This window comes from Malaclemys terrapin, chromosome 1 (genome assembly GCF_027887155.1).
Source record: "Malaclemys terrapin pileata isolate rMalTer1 chromosome 1, rMalTer1.hap1, whole genome shotgun sequence".
Taxonomy (NCBI): Eukaryota; Metazoa; Chordata; order Testudines; family Emydidae; genus Malaclemys; species Malaclemys terrapin.
The window spans coordinates 135,896,050-135,920,008 of record NC_071505.1 but is presented as its reverse complement, the minus strand read 5'-3'; the positions used below and the strand labels follow the sequence as shown (position 1 = coordinate 135,920,008).

Below are 23,959 nucleotides of genomic sequence, written 5' to 3'. Positions count from 1 at the left end.
GGTCAAAGCAATGGCCCAAACCAGGTCTGATGTGACCAGATTCTAACCTGGTTGTAAATTCTGCAGCTCAGGCCCAACTCTAGTAGAAACCATCAAAGAGATTAAACTAAAAGCGATATATAGTTTGATGTGCCCTTTCCAGACCGCTCAGGAACATGTTTAATTTACACTCTTTCATTTTCTATCCGTTTTCTCCCCTGTATCTTGGCTACCATCAAAAGTCTATTTACTTTAGATAGCCCCAGGTAAATGACTGATTGAAGAGGATTTATTTCATTCCGACTTTATCCCTGAGCCAAGTGACAGGGGATGTGAGTGACCTCTCATGGCTGACTGGGAGAGAGCAGGCCCTGTCTCCAAGAGCCCCAATTAGGTGACACCGAAGGCAGAGTGGGTGAAAGGACCTTCAGCGGACAAGTTCCACTGTGCTGTCGCAGTTACTGAGAGTTGGCCCCACATTTAAGTCAAGTGAAAAGTGGGGAGCCCAATCTGATGCGGATCAGGGGATGACATGACTATGTGGCTCAGAGGAGGCTGGCAAAGAATGTTTATTATTGGGCTTGTGCTGCCTTTGCCATCTTTATGATGGATTTAGACAGAAGGCCTGAAAGCTTTTTCCAAATGAAAAAAAAAAATGTGTGCTTGGAGGGACACTGGGGCACAAGTCTCGACTATCCACCAACACTTGCTTCTTGTTTTAACCTCAGAAATAGCAGGAATGCAACATCTGGTCTCCCCTGGTTTCTCACCAGATCTCAGATGTATTTATTGTGAGCGGCCACATCTTAACTGAAGGGGTGGGAGTTGGAAACAATTATAATAATAAACAAAATACCTAGCACTTTGCATCCATAGACCTCAACCCGCTTTACAAAGGCGGTCAGTATCATTATCCCTGTTTCACATCTGGGGAAACTGAGGTAGAGAGAAGTGAACTCACTTCCTAAAGTCATCAGTAGAAGGGTGGGAGAGTTAGGAATAGAGCCCAAAACAAACAACCCTAAATAATATTAGAGTTCTAAAGATCCCTTCCCATCTAAGGCGTTCAGTTTTCCTGCCATGGACTCGTAACATATCATAAATTCCCTAGTTCTCTTGTGCCCACAGAGACTTCCAGGGTGGACAAGATCTGAACTTCTAATGGAAAAAGAGGCAGAAATAATGAACATAGGGCCCGTCTCCATATAAAAGTTGTACTGCTTGAGCTATACTGGTGTAGTGACACCAGTTCAATCCCCCTAGTGTGGACACAGTTATACCAGGATAAAGGTGCCTTTGACCAGTCTAGCTTATTTCTGTACAGGAAGGGGAATGAGCTATGCCAGTATAAGGCACCTCTATGCTGGTATAACCAGGCCCACGCTAGGGCCTGCACTAGTATAACTACTTTGATATAAAATCCCACCCCTGACTGACAAAGTTAAACTGGAATGAAATTCGTGTGCAGACCAGGGCTCACTTTCACAAAAGACCCTTTCCAGGCTCCTTTAAACAACCTAAAGAAACAGAAAAGGTCACGGGCTCATTTTTCCCCTTTGCAGGTAATGTTCCAATGTTGCGCTGCAGCTGAGGGCTGATCCAATGCTGATATGCCAGAGACCCAGCCCCCAGGGTGGGTCGGGTGCATGCAGGACTCTATTTCCTGTTCACACAGACTCACCCTTACTTCCTTGCTCTGAGCCCCCTAGTGGCCGCACTACCCATTCACAATGAACACCACACTACAGCCCCGCTCTGCTGTGGAGCACGGGAGTCTCCCCATCCCCACAGCAGCCCCAGCTTTCAGCTAGCGGCTTTGAGAGTAAAAATCAATGTGCCACTTACCTTGATGAAGACCAGTGCAAACTGTGGGGAAAACAGGGAGAAGCAGAGTTAGAAATACAGGTCAGACGTGCACTGAGCTCATTTACCCTGTTCAGGGGACTTCTGCGTCTCTTCTCTGCATTTCCCTCTGCCCCTTGCTCTCTGTTACTCAATGACAAACTCCAGCGGGGCCTTCTAATGTTTTAGAGCCTGAACTGGTCAGTTTAACACAGCTGTGAAATTAAACACTTCGTTTTGCATGTAGAGGATTCAGGGTAAAAATTTCAAACCCACCCAAATGACTTAGGAGCTGTCAGGACTGATTCCCCACTCTGGCACTTTGACAGAAGGTGGGGGCCTGCAAGAATTCTAAAAATTAATACTGGCCACTCCAGGCTGGTAGTAAACTGCCAAGGTTATAACTTCTCTGTGACCTTGGATGGGTAGATGCTGCCACCACCCAAATCCAAAAATCCCTTTGAACCCAGGAAGGCACACTTGGGAATTCCTCTCTGTGGGGTACCCTCAAGCCCTTTCACCCCGCCCCCATCTGGGGAAGAGCTCAGGAAGAAAACAAGCTGTTGCCACCAGCTAATTAAATAATCATAGAATACCAGAGTTGGAAAAGACCTCAGGAGGTCATCTAGTCTAACCCCCTGCTCAAAACAGGGCCAATCCCCAGACTAATTTCCCCCCCCCAGATCCCTAAATGGCCCCCTCAAGGATTGAACTCACAACCCTGGGTTTAACAGGCCAATGCTTAAACCACTGAGCTATCCCCCCTCCTAATATATGCACAAACCTCTTAGGACACAAAAACCCAATCCTGTTCTTAAAAAAGGTAAATTTTATTAGAAAACGAAAAGAAAGAAAATACATCTGGAACATAGGCTATTGTTAGATTTAAAAAAGAGCAAATATAATAATAATTAAGCATCAAGAATGGTTTTCTTGAGGTCCAGCTTAAAGGTTACAAGCAAAACAAAAGCACCTGGGGTTAGCACAGAGGAGTCCACAAACCATAAAGAAATAAACCTAATCGCATCTTCCTAGACATTCCCTGATCTACCTACATATCTGGAGTTTCAGATAAGTAGTTTCAAGGTATGGTTTGATGATTTAAAGCTTCTTACATCATTGCTGCTCTGTGTCTCCTCTCTCCGGAGCCCAACAACAGACAGACAAAAGGAATTTTTTCCCCCAATTTTAAAAAGTTCTAGCCTTCCCATTGGCTCTTTTGATCAGGTGCCCACTCCCTTCCTTTTACCTATGGGCTTTTTTAACCCTTTACAGGTAAAGCAAGTAGAGAACAGCTACTAACAGGGATTTTGTAGCTAACTGGCTGGCTGGGTGTCCATAAAAGGGAGCTCCCCGCCCCCTCTTCATTTATCACAGGAGCCTTTTTTCAAAAGTGATTTAGGCACTTTAGGCCACATCCACAAAGGGACTTGTGTATCTAACGCCCATTGATTTCAATGAGAGTCAGGCACCTACGTACCTTTGCAGTTCTGTGGCTTAGGAGCCAAAGATCCGCTGACTTTCAGTGAGACTTGGGGGCAGATTTGTAAAGGTGTTTAGGTGCCTAACAATGCAGACAGGTACCTAGAGGAGTTTCCAAGAGCTGAGGTACCTAGTTCCCACCACAGCCAATGGGAGTTAGGCTCCTAACCCTCCTAGGTGCTTCTGAAAATCCACTAGGTGCCTACCTGCATCTTTAGGCCCTAAATCCCTTTGGCAATCTGGCCCAAAGTGCCCAAGTCACTTCTGAAAATGAGACTTGGGTTTCTAAGTCACTGAGGCACTTTGGAAATGTGCCCCGAGCGTGTAGCCATTTGGAAAGTTGCTGGTTTCCAGGGCTTTCAGGTGGCAACTGAATTCTCTGTGTCCTGCTCTGCAGGATCAGGCGGGGCCTGTTGCTGGGATGTCTCCTCAGGGACCCCTGCTCCTGCAAACTCGCAGTGAGGTGGTTGAGGCGGGTCAGCTAGCTCACAGTGTATGATATGCAGGAAGGCGTGACAGAGCCAGGTATAGGGGTTTTGAGGCCCAGTCACATGCCTTCCCTCAAGACAGAAGTGATCTCCTCAGGGCCTGACTCACTGCTGGCCCACCCCAGTGCTGTCACTCACACCAGTGCAAAGTGGGGCACACAGAACCAGCCTCATTTGACAACATTTTATGCCCACTTTGCTCTGGTGTTAATGATGCCGCAAGGTGCACGGCACTGGGGAATCAGGCCCTTAGGATGTTCCTAAAGCCACCACTGAAAGTCTTTGATTTCCAGTCTTATCAAATGGAGAGGCCAGTGCTTAATTTGTACCAGGGCTGATCCCCGGCATCTCTGGGCTTGGCAGTAAATAGCCCCGGCACCTCCGGGCTTGGCAGTAAATAGCCCCGGCACCTCCGGGCTTGCTGCATCACTTACGAAAGTAAAAAAAATTGCTTGAACCCCCAGCACCTCTTTCATTACAAATTAAGCACTGGAGAAGCCAGTTATTCCTGTCTTACTGTGCATGTTGAAACCAACGGTTTCTTCTTTGATAGTTATTCTTTGCAATTCTGTTCAAAGCACTAACTTCTCCAGTAGTGTTTTACGTTTCCTTGTGATCAGATGAAGTGATCAGAATCTCCCTGTTACACTAGCCTGCTCCTTTACCTTCAGAACAATGATCATCTTTTGCCTCTGGAGATTCATCTGCCCTGCTACTCATTCCCTCTGCCCCAAAGTCCTGTTCCCTATATTCAGAAGGCCAGTAAGGATGCCACAAACAGAGGATTATGATTTTTTATATGTAACACAGAATATAGAGGGAGGTTCTTAGCTCCACCAACTGTGAGCAATTTGTCATGTAGGACAGAATTATAGAATCACAGAAATGTAGGGCGGGAAGGGACCTCCAGAGATCATCTAGTCCATTCCCTGTGCTGAGGCAGGACCAAGTTAACCTAGACCATCCCTGATAGTTGTTTGTCCAACCTGTTCTTACAAACTTCCAGTGATGGGGATTCCACAACCTCCCTTGGTAACCTCTTCCAGTGCTTACCTATCCTTAGAGTTAGAAAGGTTTTCCTACTTTACTGTCTAAATCTCCCTTGTTGCCAACAAAATCAATTACTTCTTGGACATAGAGAACAACCGATCACTGTCTCTGAACATTATAGCAAATTTGTGACCATCTCTGATGTCATGACTGTCACTCTACCATACACCATGGCCTTTCAAAACTCATGGCAACAGCAGAAGGCACAGAACTCTGAGCCACCTGCCCAGGCCTCAGCCATGGAATCCAAAGAAGAATCTATGTTAGCTGTCCGCAGCATAAGGCCTATGGCTAAGGCTACGATTTCAGCACAGAAATTTTTAGTACATTTCACAGCAGCGGTGTGGGGGGGGAAATGGTAAGTTATGGCAAGGACACCAAATAATGTAGTTTGCACTACATCAACATGCACAACAGTATGGTGAGGATGCTGAAAGGGGAGGCCCGGAGCAGTGAGGGGGGCATGCTGTGCTCACCCTACAGCGGCAGCTCCTGTCCTGCAGGACCGAGCCCGACTCCCCATTTTGGACATTGGGACCTGGTGCATGGGGTCACAGTGCCGCTCAGGTTTGGCCTGTCCACCCCGCTACAGATGGAGAAGGAGGGTCAGACAGGCGAAGCCTGAGTGGGGCTGCATTCCCATGTGCCAGGTCACAACACCACTTGGTCTGGGGGCTAATCAAATGAGTTTTTACAGCCATGTCCAAGATTTCATGGATTTTATTGAAATTCACAATTTCTGTGACCTCTGCAACAAAGTAGTAGCCTTAAGATACAGAATTGTGCATTTCAGATTCCAACCAGTAGAGGGCAGTGGTGCATTTACACACTAGCCAGCTTTACAATATTGTAATCTAGTATAATAATTCATATTGTGCCATAAAGAGACATATTCTGTCCTATGTACACTCTGTCAATGAAATAGAATGGAGTGTAAATCATGGCAGAAACTGATCCCCACGTAGAAGATGTGGGGAATCAGATGGGATCATTTGATTTACAGAGTCGCTTTTACGGCTCTAGACAGATGTTAATAGAAATAAGTTCCCCGGGAATCACAAAGGACTTTAAAGGGGTCATCATCAGCGCTCATCAAGTCAGCCATGGAAATTGATCAGTGATCAGACCTACCTTCTCATTCAGGGGACGGAAGTCTTCGTCCAGAGAGACGATCCGAAACAGAACTGCAGAGGGCAAAATAGAGAGAAGAAGAGATTTTCACTGTTACACCTGCAGCCTCTCACCCAGGGACCATCAGTCATTGAGGCAGCTGCTGTGTGCATGCCTGGCCCAAATGCAATGACCCATGGACACATGCAGGGTTGGATGCATGCACCACACTCCCCAGCTTTGTGACTAGTGGGGAGGAGGTGGGAAGGCAGGTTTACGGCCAGCTGAACTAACTTGGTGATGAGTTGTGGGGTCTCTGAGGAGGCAGGGAGGATTTCCTGCTCTGTATCTAATTCCCCACCTGATTCCCTGTACCTGTTTGTCCGGGTTTGTAGATGGGTTTGTCCGTCTGGACAAAGACCAGGCTCTCTGAGTTCTTGACCATCATCGATTTCCAGCTCCTGAACTCCAGCGTCGGCCCCTTCACCAGCACCGTGAGAAACGCTGCTGATGAGCTGCTGGACTTTGGAACCTGGAGAACAGCAAAAGAGCCGCTGCCTTAGAGACGCTCCCCTCTGCACTGAGCCTTTGGAGGCTGGAGTTGTACATGGAACCCAGCCAAAAAGGTCCCCACGTACCTACCAGAATCAGGGATTGTGGGGTCTTGGGCTCTGCCAGTCTGACCTCACCCTGGTTTTGCAGGACTCTTCTCCTCCATCCTCACTAATGTCTCCTCTATGCTGCCAGAATCTTTGCAGTGATGGGGCCTCCACCTTCTCCTCCAAAGGAGACTCTGCCTGCCACCCCCGGCCATCCCCTCTGTCATAACTATAAAGGGAAGGGTAACAGCCCTCCTGTGTACAGAACTATAAAATCCCTCCTGGTCAGAGACTCCAAAATCCTTTTACCTGTAAAGGGTTAAGAAGCTCAGGTAACCTGGCTGACACCTGACCCAAAGGACCAATAAGGGGACAAGATACTTTCAAATCTTGGTGGGGTGAAGGCTTTTGTTTGTGCTCTTTGTTTTGGGGGTTGTTCGCTCTTGGGACTGAGAGGGACCAGACATCAATCCAGGCTCTCCAAATCTTTCTGAACAAGTCTCTCATATTTCAAACTTGTAAGTAAACAGCCAGGCAAGGCATGTTAGTTTTTATCTTTGTTTTCTCAACATGTAAATGTACCTTTTGCTAGAGTGTATATCTCTGTTTGCTGTAACTTTGAACCTAAGGCTAGAGGGGATTCCTCTGGGCTCTTTAAGTTTGATTACCCTGTAAAGTTATTTTCCCTCCTGATTTTACAGAGATGATTTTTACCTTTTGCTTTAATTAAAAGCCTTCTTTTTAAGAACCTGATTGATTTTTTCCTTGTTTTTAGATCCAAGGGGGTTGGATCTTGATCCACCAGGAGTTGGTGTGAGAAAGGAGGGGGAGGGTTAATTTCTCCTTGTTTTAAGATCCAAGGGGTTTGGATCTGTATTCACCAGGGAATTGGTGAAGTCTCTCAAGGCTACCCAGGGAAGGGAATTAGTATTTTGGGAGTGGTGGCAGCGGACCAGATCTAAGCTGGTAGTTAAGCTTAGAAGTTTTCATGCAGGCCCCCACATTTGTACCCTAAAGTTCAAAGTGGGGAAGCAGCCTTGACATGGTGGCAGAGCAGTGGGATCATTTTAAACCAAAAGCCAGTAAGATTTTTTTCTCCTTTCTAGCTGCTTGGAAAGCAGAGCTGAAGGTAGATACATATCTTATCTCTCCTTGCCTGAAGGCAGAGGTGTTAAGTTTTTTTAACAAGGATCTTTGTTAAGAGAAGGAGTCAAGCAGTGAGCAAACAGCTGGCAAAAGGAATTTACAAGCTGAATTGTTGTTGTTTTTTTCTTTCTACCTCTCGGGGATAGCTAGTTAGAAAGTTTCTGTTACTTGAGCAGCCTGAGCTGAGTGCATCCCAGTTTCAGTGAACTGCAGTGGGGGTGTGACCCAGCACAAGAAAACAGGAAAATGAGTACCAGTGACGCAGTTAACAAACTAGAACTGGTCAGACTAGAAGCAGAAGAAAATGAAAAGAAACATCAGAGACCGCTCCAATTAAAAAAACTCGAGAAAGAAACTGCTATGGAGCAGACAGAAAGAGAAGAGAAAGCCAAAGAGGAGGCCCATGAAAGAGAAGAAAAAGCCAAAGAGGAGGCCCACAAGAGAGCTATGGAGCAAAAAGAAAAAGAGATGAGATGAAGCATGAACTGGAATTAGCACGGGCTAGGCCGGATATACCAGCCAATCCTAGCAACCCCTCTCCAGGTACCATTTCCCATCCCAGAAAATTCCCCACCTACAAGACAGGCAATGATACTGAGGCCTTCTTAGAAAATTTTGAAAGGGCCTGCCTTGGGTACAGCATCACTACAGACCAGTACATGGTAGAGCTGAGGCCGCAGCTCAGTGGACCCTTAGCAGAAGTGGCGGCTGAAATGCCTAGGGAACACATGAACAGTTATGAACTTTTTAAAAACAAGGCTAGAATCAGAATGGGGCTAACACCCGAGCATGCCCGTCGGCGGTTCAGAGCCCTAAGGTGGAAACCCGATGTGTCATTTACCCGACATGCCTACCACATTGGGAAAAATTGGGATGCCTGGATATCAGGAGCAAATGTTAAATCTACAGAAGAGTTGCCCTTCCTAATGCAAATGGAGCAGTTTTTAGAGGGTGTTCCTGAGGAAATAGAAAGGTACATCCTAGATGGGAAGCCCAAAACTGTAACCGAGGCAGGGGAGATTGGAGCCAAATGGGTGGAGGTGGCAGAAAAGAAAAAAACTAGTAGCCGTTGGAGCAAATATCAGAAGGAGCAACCCAAAACAAAACCTTACCACCGGGGACAACCCAAGGCCCCACCTACATCCCAAGGGAAACCCCAGATGCCTTCTCACCCCACCACACCAGTCTCCACCAACCAACATCGCCCCGGTGATACCTTAGCAGGGCGATGTTTTAAATGTAATGAACTGGGACATATAAAGGATTATTGCCCCAAGAATCCCAACTGATTACAGTTCATTACACCACAATCACACCAAAGATCCCCAGACCCAGATGCCTCTCTCATACCCTCGGAGCGAAGGGAAACCTTGAGAGTGGGCGGAAAGAAGGTTATCGCTTGGAGGGACACTGGGGCACAAGTGTCGACTATCCACCAATCCCTAGTGGACCCCAAACTCATCAACCCGGAGGCTCCAGTGACAATTCAACCCTTCCTGTCACAGTCTGTAACCTTGCCTACAGCCAAGTTGCATGTCCAATACAAAGGCTGGTCAGGAATGTGGACTTTTGCAGTCTATGACAATTATCCCATCCCCATGCTGCTGGGGGAAGATTTGGCCAACCATGTGAAACTAGCCAAGAGGGTGGGAATGGTCACCCGCAGCCAGGCTAAGCAAGCTTTCACCCCCATCCCTGTTCCTGAGCCGTCCACCAGGGCCCCGTCCGTGTTACCAGAGACCCAGACAAAGGTGGTGGAACCGGATCCCCTGCCAACGACTGCAACAGCCGTAGTGGATCCAATCCCAGAGACCCAGCCAAAGCCAGTCCCAGAACCGGAACTGGCAACACAACCAGCACCAGAACCGGCAACACAACCAGTGCCAGAACCATTGCCAGCACCGAGTACAGTGTTTGCAAACCCGTCTACAACTCCAACGCCAGGGGGCACCAGTGAGCCTGAATTGGCAGAAGCAGCAGATAACCCTACCCAAGAGGCTCAGCCAGAGCCTGAAATACAACATAGTGCACCAGCGGACAGCGGTTCACAGTCAACGGAAACAGCCCCAGCACCTGCATTGCTTCCAGAGGGACCAAGCCCAAGTCCACAGTCCAAGGAGGAACTGATGTCTCCAGCATCAAGGGAACAGTTTCAGGCCAAGCAGGAAGCAGATGACAGCCTTCAGAAAGCTTGGGCGGCGGCACGGAGCACCCCACCGCCTCTCAGCTCTTCTCACCGATCCCGGGTTGTTGTAGAACAAGGACTTTTATACAAGGAGACTCTTTCCGGTGGGCACCAGGAAGACTGGCATCCTCAAAGACAGTTGGTAGTTCCCACTAAGTATCGGGTAAAGCTCTTGAGCTTAGCCCATGATCATCCCAGTGGCCATTCTGGGGTGAACAGAACCAAAGACCGGTTGGGGAAGTCCTTTCACTGGGAGGGAATGGGCAAGGACATTGCTAATTATGTCCGGTCTTGTGAGGTGTGCCAACAAGTGGGAAAGCCCCAAGACCAGGTCAAAGCCCCTCTCCAGCCACTACCCATAATTGAGGTCCCATTTCAGCGAGTAGCTGTAGATATTCTGGGTCCTTTCCCAAAGAAGACACCCAGAGGAAAGCAGTACATACTGACTTTCATGGATTTTGCTACCCGATGGCCGGAAGCAGTACCCTTAAGCAACACCAGGGCTAAAAGTGTGTGCCAGGCATTAGCAGACATTTTCGCCAGGGTAGGTTGGCCCTCCGACATCCTTACAGATTCGGGAACTAATTTCCTGGCAGGGACCATGAAAAACCTGTGGGAAGCTCATGGGGTGAATCACTTGGTTGCCACCTCTTACCACCATCAAACCAATGGCCTGGTGGAGAGGTTTAATGGAACTTTGGGGGCCATGATACGTAAATTCGTAAATGAACACTCCAATGATTGGGACCTAGTGTTGCAGCAGTTGCTTTTTGCCTACAGGGCTGTACCACATCCCAGTTTAGGGTTTTCACCATTTGAACTTGTGTATGGCCGCGAGGTTAAGGGGCCATTACAATTGGTGAAGCAGCAATGGGAGGGGTTTACGCCTTCTCCAGGAACTAACATTCTAGACTTTGTAAGCAACCTACAAAGCACCCTCCGACACTCTTTAGCTCTTCCTAAAGAAAACCTAAAGGATGTTCAGGAAGAGCAAAAGGTCTGGTATGATAAACGTTCCAGAGAATGGTCCTTCAAAGTAGGAGACCAAGTCATGGTCTTAAAGGCGCTCCAGGCCCATAAAATGGAAGCATTGTGGGAAGGACCATTCACGGTCCAGGAGCGCCTAGGAGCTGTTAACTATCTCATATCCTCCTCCACCTCCAACATAAAGCCTAAGGTATACCATGTTAATTCTCTTAAGCCCTTTTATTCCAGAGAATTAAAGGTTTCCCAGTTTACAGCCCAGGAAACAGATAACGCGGAGTGGCCTGAAGGTGTCTACTATGAAGGAAAAAGTAATGGTGGCGTGGAAGAGGTGAACCTCTCCGCGACCCTTGGACATCTGCAGCGGCAGCAGATCAAGGAGCTGTGCACTAGCTTTGTGCCAATGTTCTCAGCCACCCCAGGACGGACCGAACGGGCATACCACTCCATTGACACAGAACACCTGGAAAAAGTCTTCGAGCGCATCAGGCAGGCAGGACTAACTGTTAAGGCTAAAAAGTGTCAAATAGGCCAAAACAGAGTGACTTACCTGGGGCACCAGGTGGGTCAAGGAACTATAAATCCCCTACAGGCCAAAGTGGATGCTATCCAAAAATGGCCAGTTCCAAAGTCAAATAACAGGTCCAATCCTTCTTAGGCTTGGCTGGATATTATAGGCGATTTGTACCACACTACAGCCAAATCGCCGCTCCACTGACAGACCTAACCAGAAAGAAACAGCCAAATGCAGTTCGGTGGACTGATGAGTGTCAAAAGGCCTTTAACCAGCTTAAGGCGACACTCATGTCTGACCCTGTGCTAAGGGCCCCAGACTTTGACAAACCATTCCTAGTAACCACAGATGCGTCCGAGCGGGGCGTGGGAGCAGTTTTAATGCAGGAACGACCGGATCAAGAATTTCATCCTGTTGTGTTTCTCAGCAAGAAACTGTCTGAGAGGGAAAGCCACTGGTCAATCAGCGAAAAGGAATGCTACGCCATTGTGTACGCGCTGGAAAAGCTACGCCCGTACATTTGGGGATGGCGTTTCCAACTACAAACAGACCATGCTGCGCTACAGTGGCTTCATACCGCCAAGGGGAATAACAAAAAACTTCTTCGGTGGAGTTTAGCTCTCCTAGATTTCGATTTTGAAATACAACATATTTCAGGAGCTTCTAACAAAGTGGCTGATGCACTTTCCCAGGAAAGTTTCCCAGAATCAACTGGTTAAACATTGTTCTTGGAATGTGAAACATATTGTTAGTGTTTATATAATCAGTAGTATGTCTAAAGGTGCATGTGTCTTATTAACTCTGTTTTCTCCTAGAGTTCCAGGAAGAAATCACAGCCAGTGTGGAACTGGCTGTCCAACACTATCTGTGATTATGGGGGCATGTCATAACTATAAAGGGAAGGGTAACCGCCCTCCTGTGTACAGTACTATAAAATCCCTCCTGGTCAGAGACTCCAAAATCCTTTTACCTGTAAAGGGTTAAGAAGCTCAGGTAACCTGGCTGACACCTGACCCAAAGGACCAATAAGGGGACAAGATACTTTCAAATCTTGGTGGAGTGAAGGCTTTTGTTTGTGCTCTTTGTTTTGGGGGTTGTTCGCTCTTGGGACTGAGAGGGACCAGACATCAATCCAGGCTCTCCAAATCTTTCTGAACAAGTCTCTCATATTTCAAACTTGTAAGTAAACAGCCAGGCAAGGCGTGTTAGTTTTTATCTTTGTTTTCTCAACATGTAAATGTACCTTTTGCTAGAGTGTTTATCTCTGTTTGCTGTAACTTTGAACTTAAGGCTAGAGGGGATTCCTCTGGGCTCTTTAAGTTTGATTACCCTGTAAAGTTATTTTCCCTCCTGATTTTACAGAGATGATTTTTATCTTTTGCTTTAATTAAAAGCCTTCTTTTTAAGAACCTGATTGATTTTTTTCCTTGTTTTTAGATCCAAGGGGGCTGGATCTTGATCCACCAGGAGTTGGTGTGAGAAAGGAGGGGGAGGGTTAATTTCTCCTTGTTTTAAGATCCAAGGGGTTTGGATCTGTATTCACCAGGGAATTGGTGAAGAGTCTCTCAAGGCTACCCAGGGAAGGGAATTAGCATTTTGGGAGTGGTGGCAGCGGACCAGATCTAAGCTGGTAGTTAAGCTTAGAAGTTTTCATGCAGGCCCCCACATCTGTACCCTAAAGTTCAGAGTGGGGAAGCAGCCTTGACACCCTCCCTACCAGGAGTCTCTGACTCCTCCACCCCAGCAGCTCATATCTTAAGAACTTCCCCCAGTATCTTAGTCTCAGCTTTTCCTTCTGCCCATCTCCCCTTGTGCTGCCTCTTGCCAAGACTGGGGGTCATTTCCCTTCCCTCGTTATGCTCGTTGTGGAGCCCCCTGAGAAATGGGAGACCAATCCTCAGCTGCAAGGTCAGCACTGACTCAGAGAGAAAACCACCCGACAAAGCCAGCCACACCACAGCCTGTAGCACAGCCTCTCCCAGCATCGTGCCGGGCACTGAGCTCAGCACTGACTGAAGATCACTCCTAATGAGTCACCCACAGCACTGCCAGGCCTTGCAGGGGTTAGTCCCAGGCTGTCACTATCTTATAGACTCAGGTAATAAACCCTGTGGGGGTCAGATACTCACTGTGAATGGGATGCACTTGAACACGTCCTTCTCTGACACCACGTCTGCGATCAGGCTCCTGTTCTCCCCTGCGTATTCCAGCGTGGTGCTCAGCGTCACAGACTCGTTCAGGTGGGTCAGCTGGATACAGACCTTTTCAGGACCGTTGGTGTGGATCAGAAAGGGCACTAGCACCATGTACTGCCTGGGAAGGGGAAGGGCACAGGTCAGAGAGGCGGGGATGGGGAATAATAATGAAAGGGCATGGGCTAGTGTGGCAGCTGAATCCCCGACCATCCATCTGCACTGTAATTTGTACATACAGGATGGTGAATTTCATTTTGCTTTTGTAACATAATAGCCAGTCTGCTCAGTCAGCCAGGAACCTAGGACACCCCCTGGAGCGAAGGAACTAGTTCTGTGCTAACAGCGATTGCTGTCCAAGGGCTGTTTGTTCAGGCTCCCAGCAGGGAGTGGGGATGGCTTGAAAAGTTCCAGGCTGTTAATTGAGGTTTGTGTATCCCACAGCCCCTTGCTGTGTTATGTAAACAGGGGGGAGGGAGCTCAGATGAAATGCTTGTTGTACCTCCATGGAGACTGACAGGCAGTTACACAGGAGTGTGGATCAGGGCTTTTAATCTAATCTCCTCTCTAGCTGTCTGTCGATCTAGGTGTGTCACCTGCTGCCCTCAGTAATGGAGAGATACAAATGTACGGATGGCTGTGTGTGCGCTGACATCTGACTGTAGGGAATGGCCATTGTGCTAAAGGGGCAGCGTGGCCTAGTGGACAGGGCTTTGGCCAGAGAACTCATTGCTCCTCACCAGCAATGACAGAGTGCTTTAGGCTACAGAATAGGGTTGCCAACTTTCTATTTGGCAGAAAAGCTAACACCCTTGCCATGCCCCCTACCCCGCCCTTTCTCCGAGACTCTGCCCCTGCCACGCCCCTTCCCTGAGGCCTCACCCCTGCTCACTCCATCCCCGCCCCTCCATCGCTTGCTCTCCCCGACCCTTGCTTATTTTCACCAGGCTGGGGGAGGGGGTTGGGTGCGGGAGTGGGGTGAGGGCTCCGGCTGGGGGTGTGGGCTCTGGGGTGGGGTCAGAGTTGAGGGGTTCTTGGTGCGGGAGGGGACTCCAGTCTGGGGCAGGTGATTGGGGTGTGGTGGGGGTGAGGACTCCAGCAAGGGGTGCAGGCTTTGGGGTGGGGCTGGTGATGAGGGTTTTGGGGTGTAGGAGGGGGCTCAGGGCTGGGGCAGGGGGTTGGGGTGTGGGAGGGGGTTTGGGATGCAGGCTCCGGGTGACGTTTACCACAGGCAGCTCCCAGGAAGCGGCCAGTATGTCCGGCTCCTAGGCAGAGGTGCGGCCAGGAAGATGCAGACCCAGCGCCAGGGGGAGGGATGGAAGCAGTGCGTGGAACTCCCCTGGCTGCCCCTAAGCCTAGGACTCAGAGGGAGATGCCAGAAGCTTTCTGGGAGCTTCGCAGAGCCAGGCAGGCACCCTGCCTGTCCTGCTGTGGGTGGCCAACCAGACTTTTAACAGCCCAGTCAGCAGTGCTGACCGGAGCCGCCAGGGTCCCTTTTCAAGCAGGCATTCTGGTCAAAAACCGGATGCCCGGCAACCCTACTACAGAAGGAGATCTCACCAGCCATGGCTGCAGCCTGCTGACTCAGAGCAGAGACGCTGGCAGAGCCTCACTGCTGGGAGGCTGGATGTGCCGCAGTGTGAAGCTCCCTGGGACACCCAGCTTTCTGCCGGGGGGCTGTTCATCTTGCTTAGCCAAGATTTCAAAATGACAGAGTTAGGTAGGAGTAGCCTTAACCTGGCTCTGATTAAATTCCACTTCGCCCTTTGTTAGGCCTGAGCCAAAGCCCATGGAAGTCAATAGGACTCTTTCCATTCCCCTCAGTGGGCTTTGGATCAAGCCCTGAGTGATTTTCTCTTTACCTTCAATCTCAGCCAATAAAGGCTGGGGGCTGATTCTCCCCCGCCTGGCACCTGGTGCAGAGTGAGTGCAAAGGGGGCCTGAAATCAGCCCTTCTGCTCTGGTAGCATTTGATACCCACTCTGCCAGACACTGCACGGCACACGCTTCTCTCTGGGGTGAGGATGACAGAAGGAACAACACGGGACAGTCGTGTTGCTTAACACTCTAGTGGCAGGCTCGCTGGTACTACAGTGATTAGCACAGAACGAGAACCTACATAGAATAGAGACCAAGGGCTGAGCTGCAAGAAGGCAGCAGGCAGTTTCCTGCAGTTGCACCTTATGGCTGCTAGAGGCAGCTGTGGCATTTGCTGAGCAGGCAGCCAGGCGCCTCCTCTCCCTCTGCTGGATCAGAGCAAGCAGCCTGGAGGTGATGGCAGAGGCTGCAGACATTGGCTGGGGCAAAAGCACAGTGTGAGGGGTCTGATATTGGCCGCCAACCCCCCCCATACAAACCCTCAGCCCCCCTCAATCTGTACAGCCCAGTGCATCCCAGGAGTTCCAGCCCCAGCAGCCTTACCGCTCCAGTAGCTTCCAGCAGTAACAACAGCCCCAGCAGCTCTGCCCCCAGAGACCTTTCAGCACTGACCTCCCATAGCTGCCATGTGGTGTTGAGCTCCTTGGCCAGCCCTCCCCCCTCTGCTTGGGGCAGGGTTTGTCGACCATGAGCTTACATTTATGCTCGTATGCAAAGTATTCACAAATATGCAAATTATTTCATTAATATTTGCATAAAATGTCTCACAGAGCAGAACAGACTTGGTGACAGTGCCCCACGTTCTGTTCTTCCTCTGCCCTTTCAGCAAGAACAAACTTTAGTTTAGACCGAGAGAACGAGACAGGACAAAAGGCAGGTCTTGGTAAGACAGATGGAGAGAGAATAGTGGGGCCTCTCCTGTAGGATGCAACCGAACACAAAATGGCAGGTGCTTCTGCAGCACAGAGGGGTCGTCTCTCCATTTAAAGGTGCAGGATCCAGACAAGTCTGACCAGATGAAACTACATGCTCAGAGTGGAACAGAGCTAGGGTAAAGAATTTGGACGGAACCATTTTTTGTCAGAAAATGCAGTTTCATCACAATGGAGACATTTTGCAGGAGCGTATCAATTTTGACATTTTGAATGGAAAAATGTCTAAATGAATTGTTTTGACTTTCCCATTTAAATAAAGTAAACATGTTTTATTTGGACTTTTATATAATGATATGAATGTTATAGAATATTAAATATAATATATTAGGATATGCAACATTTTATATTATAGTACAGGTAGTGTTTAGATTTTATGAATACAATTTTTCTGGGATTTCCATTCCATGAAAAATTTGGACTGTGTGTTCCAATTTGCAATGAAACAAATTTTTGAAATGTCAGAATTTCTGGCAGGATGGCAATTCAAAACAATATGGAGTTAATTGGATTAAGAGATCTGATATTGAAGTTATGGGACTAGATCCATCTAGAGTGACCAGGTGTGGCCAATGGAAACTGCAGGGGTAGTGGTTGCGGATGGGGCAGCGCTCAGAGTCGCCTGGCCATGCCTCTGCGTAGGAGCCGGAAGGGGGACATGCTGCTGCTTCTGGGAGCTACTTGAGATAAGCGCTGCGCGGAGCCTGCACTCCTGATCCCCTTCCGGGCCCCAACCCCCTGCCCCAGCCCCAGCCTTGATCCTCCTCCTGCCCTCTGAACCCCTCAACCCCAGCCCAGAGCCCCCTCCTGCACCCTGAACCCCTCAGCCCCAGGCTGCAGCCCCTTCCTGCACCCCAAATCCCTCATCCCCGGCCCCACATCAGAGACCTCACCCCCAGCCAAAGCCCTCACCCCCCCACACACATCAACCTCATACCCAGGCCTGGAGTCCCTTCCCGCACCCTGAATCCCTCATTTCACCCCAGGGGTGAAAGTAACTTAAAGGACTTACCAGTACACCGGAGTCCTGAGCGGGAGCATGGCGTCAACCGGAAGAGGCGGGGCCTTTCAAAATTTAAAGGCCCTGGGGCTCTGGCTGTGGCTGGGAGCCCCAGGGCCTTTAAATCACCCTGGAGCTACCAACTGCAGAGGCAGCTGGGAGCTCCAGGGTTCAGGGGTGAATTAAAGGGCCTGGAGCTCCTGCCACTGCGGGGAGTCCCAGGCCCTTTAAATTGCCGCCAGAGCCCTGCAGGCTGCTGGAGCTCCGGTGGTGATATAAAGGAGCCGGGGCTCCCTGCAGTGGCTGGAGCCCTGGGGCCTTTAAATCACCACCGGAGAAGCCGGACCGGACCGGACCAGCTTAATTTCACCTCTGCATCAGCCCCTCCTGCATCCCAGCCCCCTGAACCAGCCTGGTAAAAATGAGCAAGTGAGTGAGGGTGGGGAGAATGAACGAGAGAGGAAGTGGGGGATGGAGTGAGTGGGGGGGCGGGACATGGGCTGGGCCTTGGAAGAGGGGCAGTGCAGGGGACAGTGCAGGGGGCAGGGCAAGGGTGTTTGGTTTTGTGAGAATAGAAAGTTATCAACCCTAGATCCATTGCCCGCTGAATCAGGGCAGTGTAAATTGCACCTGCTCATGTACACCAGCGAGGAGGGTGCTACACCAGGAGAAGGGAGTGTGCATTGGAGGGTAAATGCTCTAATCTATGCTGGGCTCCAGGGGAACTCTCTGCCAGTCGACACTGCCAAAGGGATACCCTGAGTCCGTCCAGCTCCTGGCTGAGCTTGGCCACGCGCCCTCTTCAGGCCCCTCAATGGAGGCGAGGTTGCAGCCAAGTTGCGAGTTTGCAGTGCCCCAGGTGGATATTCCAGCAGAGTGTGTCACTGCCAGGGTCTGTGCTGACAGTCAGGAATCTAGGTCACAGACTCTCTGTGGGAACAAGCACAGTCTGTGGCTGCCAAGGGAAGCAAACTGGCTTTAAAGAAGAGGAGAAAAGAGAAACACTTTTCTGAGCTCTCCCTCCCAGGCAAGGAAACTGGAATAACGGGGGCTGCAGGGCTGGACTGAGGGGCATTGGCAGAGCTGCGAGGGGGATGAAGGAAAGAAACGAGAAGACAGCACGAGCCCCTTCGTGTGCAGCTTACGGTTCGGTGGTGGGCGAGGTGTCTCCAGGGAGGAGCAAGAGGAGCAGGAGGAAGATGCTCTGGCCACTGGGCAGCCTGTCCTTCCCCATGGTGCAGAGCGAGGGTGGTGAGTGAGGCAGACACACAGACTTGTCCGCTGGCTCCCTACACCCTGGTTGTCTGCTGGGTCCGCCCCTTTATACCTCTCTGCAAACAGCTCCCGGGAGGGGCGAGATGAGGGCAGGGAAAAGACGGTTACTCACCGTTGTAACTGTTGTTCTTCGAGATGTGTTGCTCATATCCATTCCATTAGGTGTGTGCGCGCCGCGTGCACGATCGTCGGAAGATTTTCTACCCTAGCAACACCGGCGGGTCGGCTGTGGAGCCCCCTAGAGTGGCGCCTTCATGGCGCTGAATATATACCCCAGCCGACCCGGCGCCCCCTCAGTTCCTTCTTGCCGGCTACTCCGACAGTGGGGACGGGGGGCGGGTTTGGAATGGATATGAGCAACACATCTCGAAGAACAACAGTTACAACGGTGAGTATCCGTCTTTTCTTCTTCGAGTGCTTGCTCATATCCATTCCATTAGGTGACTCCCAAGCCCAACTTAGGTGGTGGGGTCGGAGTGAGACATTGCTGTGTGCAAAACCGCTGACCCGAATGCAGCATCGTCTCTGGACTGCTGCACTAGTGCATAGTGAGCTGTAAACGTGTGGACTGATGACCAAACCGCCGCTCTACAAATGTCCTGTATCGGAACATGTGCCAGGAAAGCAGTCGAGGAAGCTTGGGCCCTCGTGGAGTGAGCGGTGAGGTGCGGTGCTGAGACACCTGCCAGGTCATAGCAAGTCCGGATGCAAGACGTAATCCAGGAGGATAGGCGTTGTGAGGAGACCGGTGAGCCTTTCATTCGGTCGGCCACTGCAACGAAGAGTTGCGTCGTCTTTCTAAAGTGCTTTGTGCGGTCAATATAGAAGGCCAGGGCCCTACGTACGTCCAGGGAATGCAAACGTTGATCCTGGCGAGTGGCATGTGGTTTAGGATGAAAGACCGGGAGAAATATATCCTGGTTGATATGAAAAGGAGAAACCACCTTAGGGAGAAAGGCAGGATGTGGACGAAGCTGCACTTTATCCTTGTGAAAAACTGTGTAAGGGGGCTCAGATGTAAGCGCCCTGAGTTCAGAAACACGCCTTGCTGAGGTGATGGCTACGAGGAAGGCTGTCTTCCAGGATAGGTACAGAAGTGAACAGGTGGCCAGTGGCTCGAATGGAGGACCTGTGAGCTTGGAGAGAACCAGGTTGAGGTCCCACGTCGGGACGGGCTGACGTTGTTGTGGGTACATCCGGTCTAAGCCCTTGAGGAATCTAACGACCATCGGGTTAGAGAATACCGAGGACGCGAGTTCCCCTGGGTGAAAGGCCGATATAGCGGCCAGGTGAACTCTAATTGAAGATATCGCCAACCCCTGCTGTTTTAGGGAGAGGAGATACTCCAAAATGAGGGGAATGGGTGCCTGCAACGGGGACGTGGCTCGTTGTTCGCACCAACCAGAGAACCGCTTCCACTTGGCCAGGTACGTGGTTCGTGTTGAGGGCTTCCTACTGCTCAGCAGAATCTGTTGGACAGAGAGCGAGCATTGCTGCTCTGCCTGGGTGAACCATGGAGCAGCCACGCCGTGAGGTGGAGTGATTGCAGGTCGGGGTGACGCAACCGGCCGTGGTCCTGAGAGATGAGATCCGGACATAACGGAAGCGGGATCGGAGTCTGAACCGAGAGTTCCAACAGTGTGGTGTACCAATGTTGTCTCGGCCACGCTGGAGCGATCAGAATTACCTGTGCCTGGTCTCTGCGCAATTTGAGCAGTACCTTGTGGACCAGAGGAAACGGAGGGAAGGCATAAAACAGGTGGTCTTTCCAGGGAAGGAGAAACGCATCCGAGAGGGAGCCCGGAGCTCGACCTTGTAGGGAGCAGAACACGTGGCACTTCCTGTTGTCTCGGGATGCAAACAGGTCTATCTGGGGAAACCCCCACCTCCGGAAGATGGAATGTATGATGTCCGGACGGATAGACCACTCGTGTGTCTGGAAGGACCTGCTGAGTCGGTCCGCTAGAGTGTTCTGGACTCCAGGGAGGAATGATGCCGTGAGATGGATTGAGTGGGCGATGCAGAAGTCCCACAGGCGAATGGCCTCTTGGCATAGAACTGACGAACGTGCTCCTCCTTGCTTGTTGATGTAAAACATGGCCGTGGTGTTGTCGATGAGAACTAACACACAACGGCCACGTAGTTGATTGAGAAATGCCTGGCACGCCAGGCGCACCGCCATCAGCTCCCGAACATTGATGTGCAGGGCTAACTGGGGTGCAGTCCACAGGCCCTGGGTATGGTGTCCGTTGAGATGGGCGCCCCAACCCAGAGATGAAGCGTCTGTGACCAGGTGCAGAGAGGGTTGTGGGGTGTGAAAAGGCATCCCCTCGCAGACCACATTGTGATCTAGCCACCAGGTGAGGGAGGTCAGGACCGAGTTCGGGACCGTGACCACCATGTTCAGGCTGTCCCGATGTGGACGGTATATTGATGACACCCAGGTCTGGAGTGGGCGAAGCCGAAGTCTGGCATGCCTGGTTACGTACGTGCAGGAAGCCATGTGACCCAGCAGGGTAAGGCACGACCTCACCGTGGTAGTTGGGAAGGCCTGGAGCCCTTGAATGAGGCTCGTGATGGTGCCAAAGCGGTTGTCTGGCAGGATGGCTTGTGCACGTCTGGAGTCTAGAACTGCGCCGATGAAATCTATTCTCTGGGTAGGTTCTAGAGTAGATTTGTCCTTGTTGAGTAGGATGCCCAACTCGTTGAATGTGTGCACTATTCTGTGGACGTGAGCTTGAACTTGCTCTTTGGTGCGACCGCGTACCAGCCAGTCGTCTAGGTACGGGAACACCTGTATCCCTTGCCGACGAAGGTACGCTGCCACGACAGCCATACATTTCGTGAACACTCTTGGGGCCGAGGATAGGCCGAAGGGAAGGACTGCAAATTGGTAGTGCACCATGTTTACCACGAATCGCAGGAAGCGTCTGTGAGGTGGGTAAATTGAGATGTGAAAGTATGCGTCTTTCATGTCGAGGGCGGCGAACCAGTCTCCAGGATCGAGGGAGGGGATAATGGCCCCCAAAGAGACCATGCGGAACTTCAACTTTACTACGAATTTGTTGAGTCCGCGCAAGTCCAAGATGGGCCGCAGGCCTCCTTTGGACTTGGGGATCAGGAAGTAACGGGAATAAAATCCCCTGCCCCTTAACTCTACTGGAACCTCCTCTATGGCCCCCATAGCAAGGTGCGTGGAAACCTCCTGTATAAGAAGTTGCTCGTGAGAAGGGTCCCTGAAGAGGGACGGGGAAGGGGGGTGGGAGGGGGGAATAGAAGAAAACTGGATAGTGTATCCCCTCTCCACTGTGCGGAGGACCCAACGGTCCGAAGTTATAAGGGACCAAGCACGGTGGAAGTGGGAGAGACGATCCCGAAAGGAGGGGGCTGGATCCTGGGGGATGACTGGGGCGCCGTCCTCGACCGCACCTTCAAAAGTTCTGCCTGGGGCCTGAAGGTGGTCTAGGTGGCCCCTGGTTCTGGCCGGGTTGAGGGCCGGCCCACCTTCTTCTACCACCTCGCCCTCGCCTCCGGGTCGAGTCCTGTCTCTGACGAGGCGGGGGGGGGTAGAAGCGCTGAGGCTGCGGCCTAAATGGTCTGCGCTGAGGGCCCACAACATGCATCCCCAGGGAGCGCATGATTGTTCTCGAGTCCTTGAGGCTCTGCAGACGAGAGTCCGTCTTGTCCGAGAACAATCCATGTCCCTCAAAGGGCAGATCCTGTAGGGTTTGCTGCAGCTCCGGAGGCAAACCCGAAACCTGAAGCCAGGAGATCCTCCGCATAGCGATACCCGAAGCCAGGGTCCTCGCAGCTGAGTCTGCTATGTCCAAGGAGGCCTGCAAGGAGGTCCGAGCCACCTTCTTACGCTCCTCTACCATGGCTCCAAACTCTTCCCTGGACTCTTGGGGAATCAACTCCTTAAACTTCCCCATAGAGTTCCAGGAGTTAAAATTGTAACGGCTCAATAGCGCCTGTTGGTTCGCCGCTCTAAGTTGCAGCCCTCCGGCTGAGTAAACCTTACGGCCAAACAAATCGAGCCGCTTAGCCTCTTTTGATTTAGGCGCTGCAGCCTGCTGGCCGTGGCGCTCTCGTGAGTTCACTGATGCCACCACCAGTGAACACGGTTGGGGGTGGGTATACAAGTACCCGTAGTCCTTAGACGGGACAAAGTACTTCCTTTCCACCCCTCTCGCTGTGGGTGGGATAGAGGCAGGAGTTTGCCATATCGTATCCGCATTGGTTTGTATCGTGCGGATCAGGGGTAGCGCCACCCTCGATGGGGCATCCGCTCCGAGGATGTTCACGATAGGGTCCTGTACTTCCACTATCTCCTCCGCCTGCAGGTCCATATTACGGGCCATCCTACGCAGGAGATCCTGGTGAGCCCGAAGATCTATCGGAGGGGGACCCGTACATGAAGTGCCCGCCACTGCCTCATCCGGAGAGGAGGAGGAAGACGCCTCCGGTGGTACTGGATCCAAGGGGGGGTCCTGATCCCCCTGCTCTTGGGCCGGAGCATCACCTGTACTCGGGTCTATGGTGTCAGGTGGCGTGGACACGGAAGCCTCCATGCCCCCTGGCGGAGGTCGAGAGATGGTGGATTCTGGGGCCCTTCTAACCGAGTGACCCGAGCGAGAGGTCGATGGTATTGGAACCCCTTGCTCCTGGTGGTACGCCCACGGGGTCCAAAATGACCAGTGAGATGGTCCATGGGAGTGGTCCTCTGCCAACTCCTGCCAATGGCCCAAGTTCCGTTCCTCGGCTTGCCCTTGAGGGGGGTATGCCGATCTCGACAGGTCCTCCGAGGAGCGAGACACCGATCTTGACGGCCATGGCGGTGCCGAGAGAGATGAAACGATCCCTGTGTGCTGTGGTGCCGCACGGTACCGGTCCGGAGATGATCTATCTCTGCGCGGTGCCGGCGAACGGTGCCGGGACCGCGATCGGTGCCGATGACCTCGTCGGTGCCGGGAGCCGGATCTGGACCTCGACGAGGACCTGGAGTATGCCCGGTGCCGGGAGCGGCCTCTCGACGTCGAGCGTCGACCGTAGCGGTGCCGAGAACTACGTCTCGACGTTGATCGGTGCCGACGATCATATCGGTGCCGAGACGTAGAGCGGTGCCGCGAAGAAGATCTTGGCCGCGAGTACGACCGGTGCCGAGGCGATATTCGGTGCCGGGACTGCGAGCGGCGTGGGGACCTGCTTCGGGACCTGGATCGGTGCCGAGGTTCCAGCCCTTGCGATGGAGGGCGCATCAAGGCAGGTTTCCCCCTCGACTGGACCGGGCGAGTCAACGGTGC

At 51.3% G+C, this 23,959-nt stretch overlaps 1 protein-coding gene across 1 annotated transcript in view; it reads right to left on the bottom strand.

Moving 5' to 3' along the window:
• LOC128843419 (alpha-2-macroglobulin-like) overlaps positions 1–18,652 on the bottom strand; it is a 133,744-nt gene extending 115,092 nt beyond the window's left edge. Inside the window, exons 1-5 of the mRNA XM_054040246.1 lie at positions 18,527–18,652; positions 13,509–13,692; positions 6,327–6,483; positions 5,973–6,025; positions 1,825–1,845 (exon numbers count right to left, since the gene is read on the bottom strand). Of these exons, the coding sequence (XP_053896221.1) occupies positions 1,825–1,845; positions 5,973–6,025; positions 6,327–6,483; positions 13,509–13,692; positions 18,527–18,615 (504 nt within the window). The 5' untranslated portion in view covers positions 18,616–18,652. The remainder of the gene's footprint in view (positions 1–1,824; positions 1,846–5,972; positions 6,026–6,326; positions 6,484–13,508; positions 13,693–18,526) is intronic.
• Between the last annotated feature and the right edge of the window lie 5,307 nt (positions 18,653–23,959).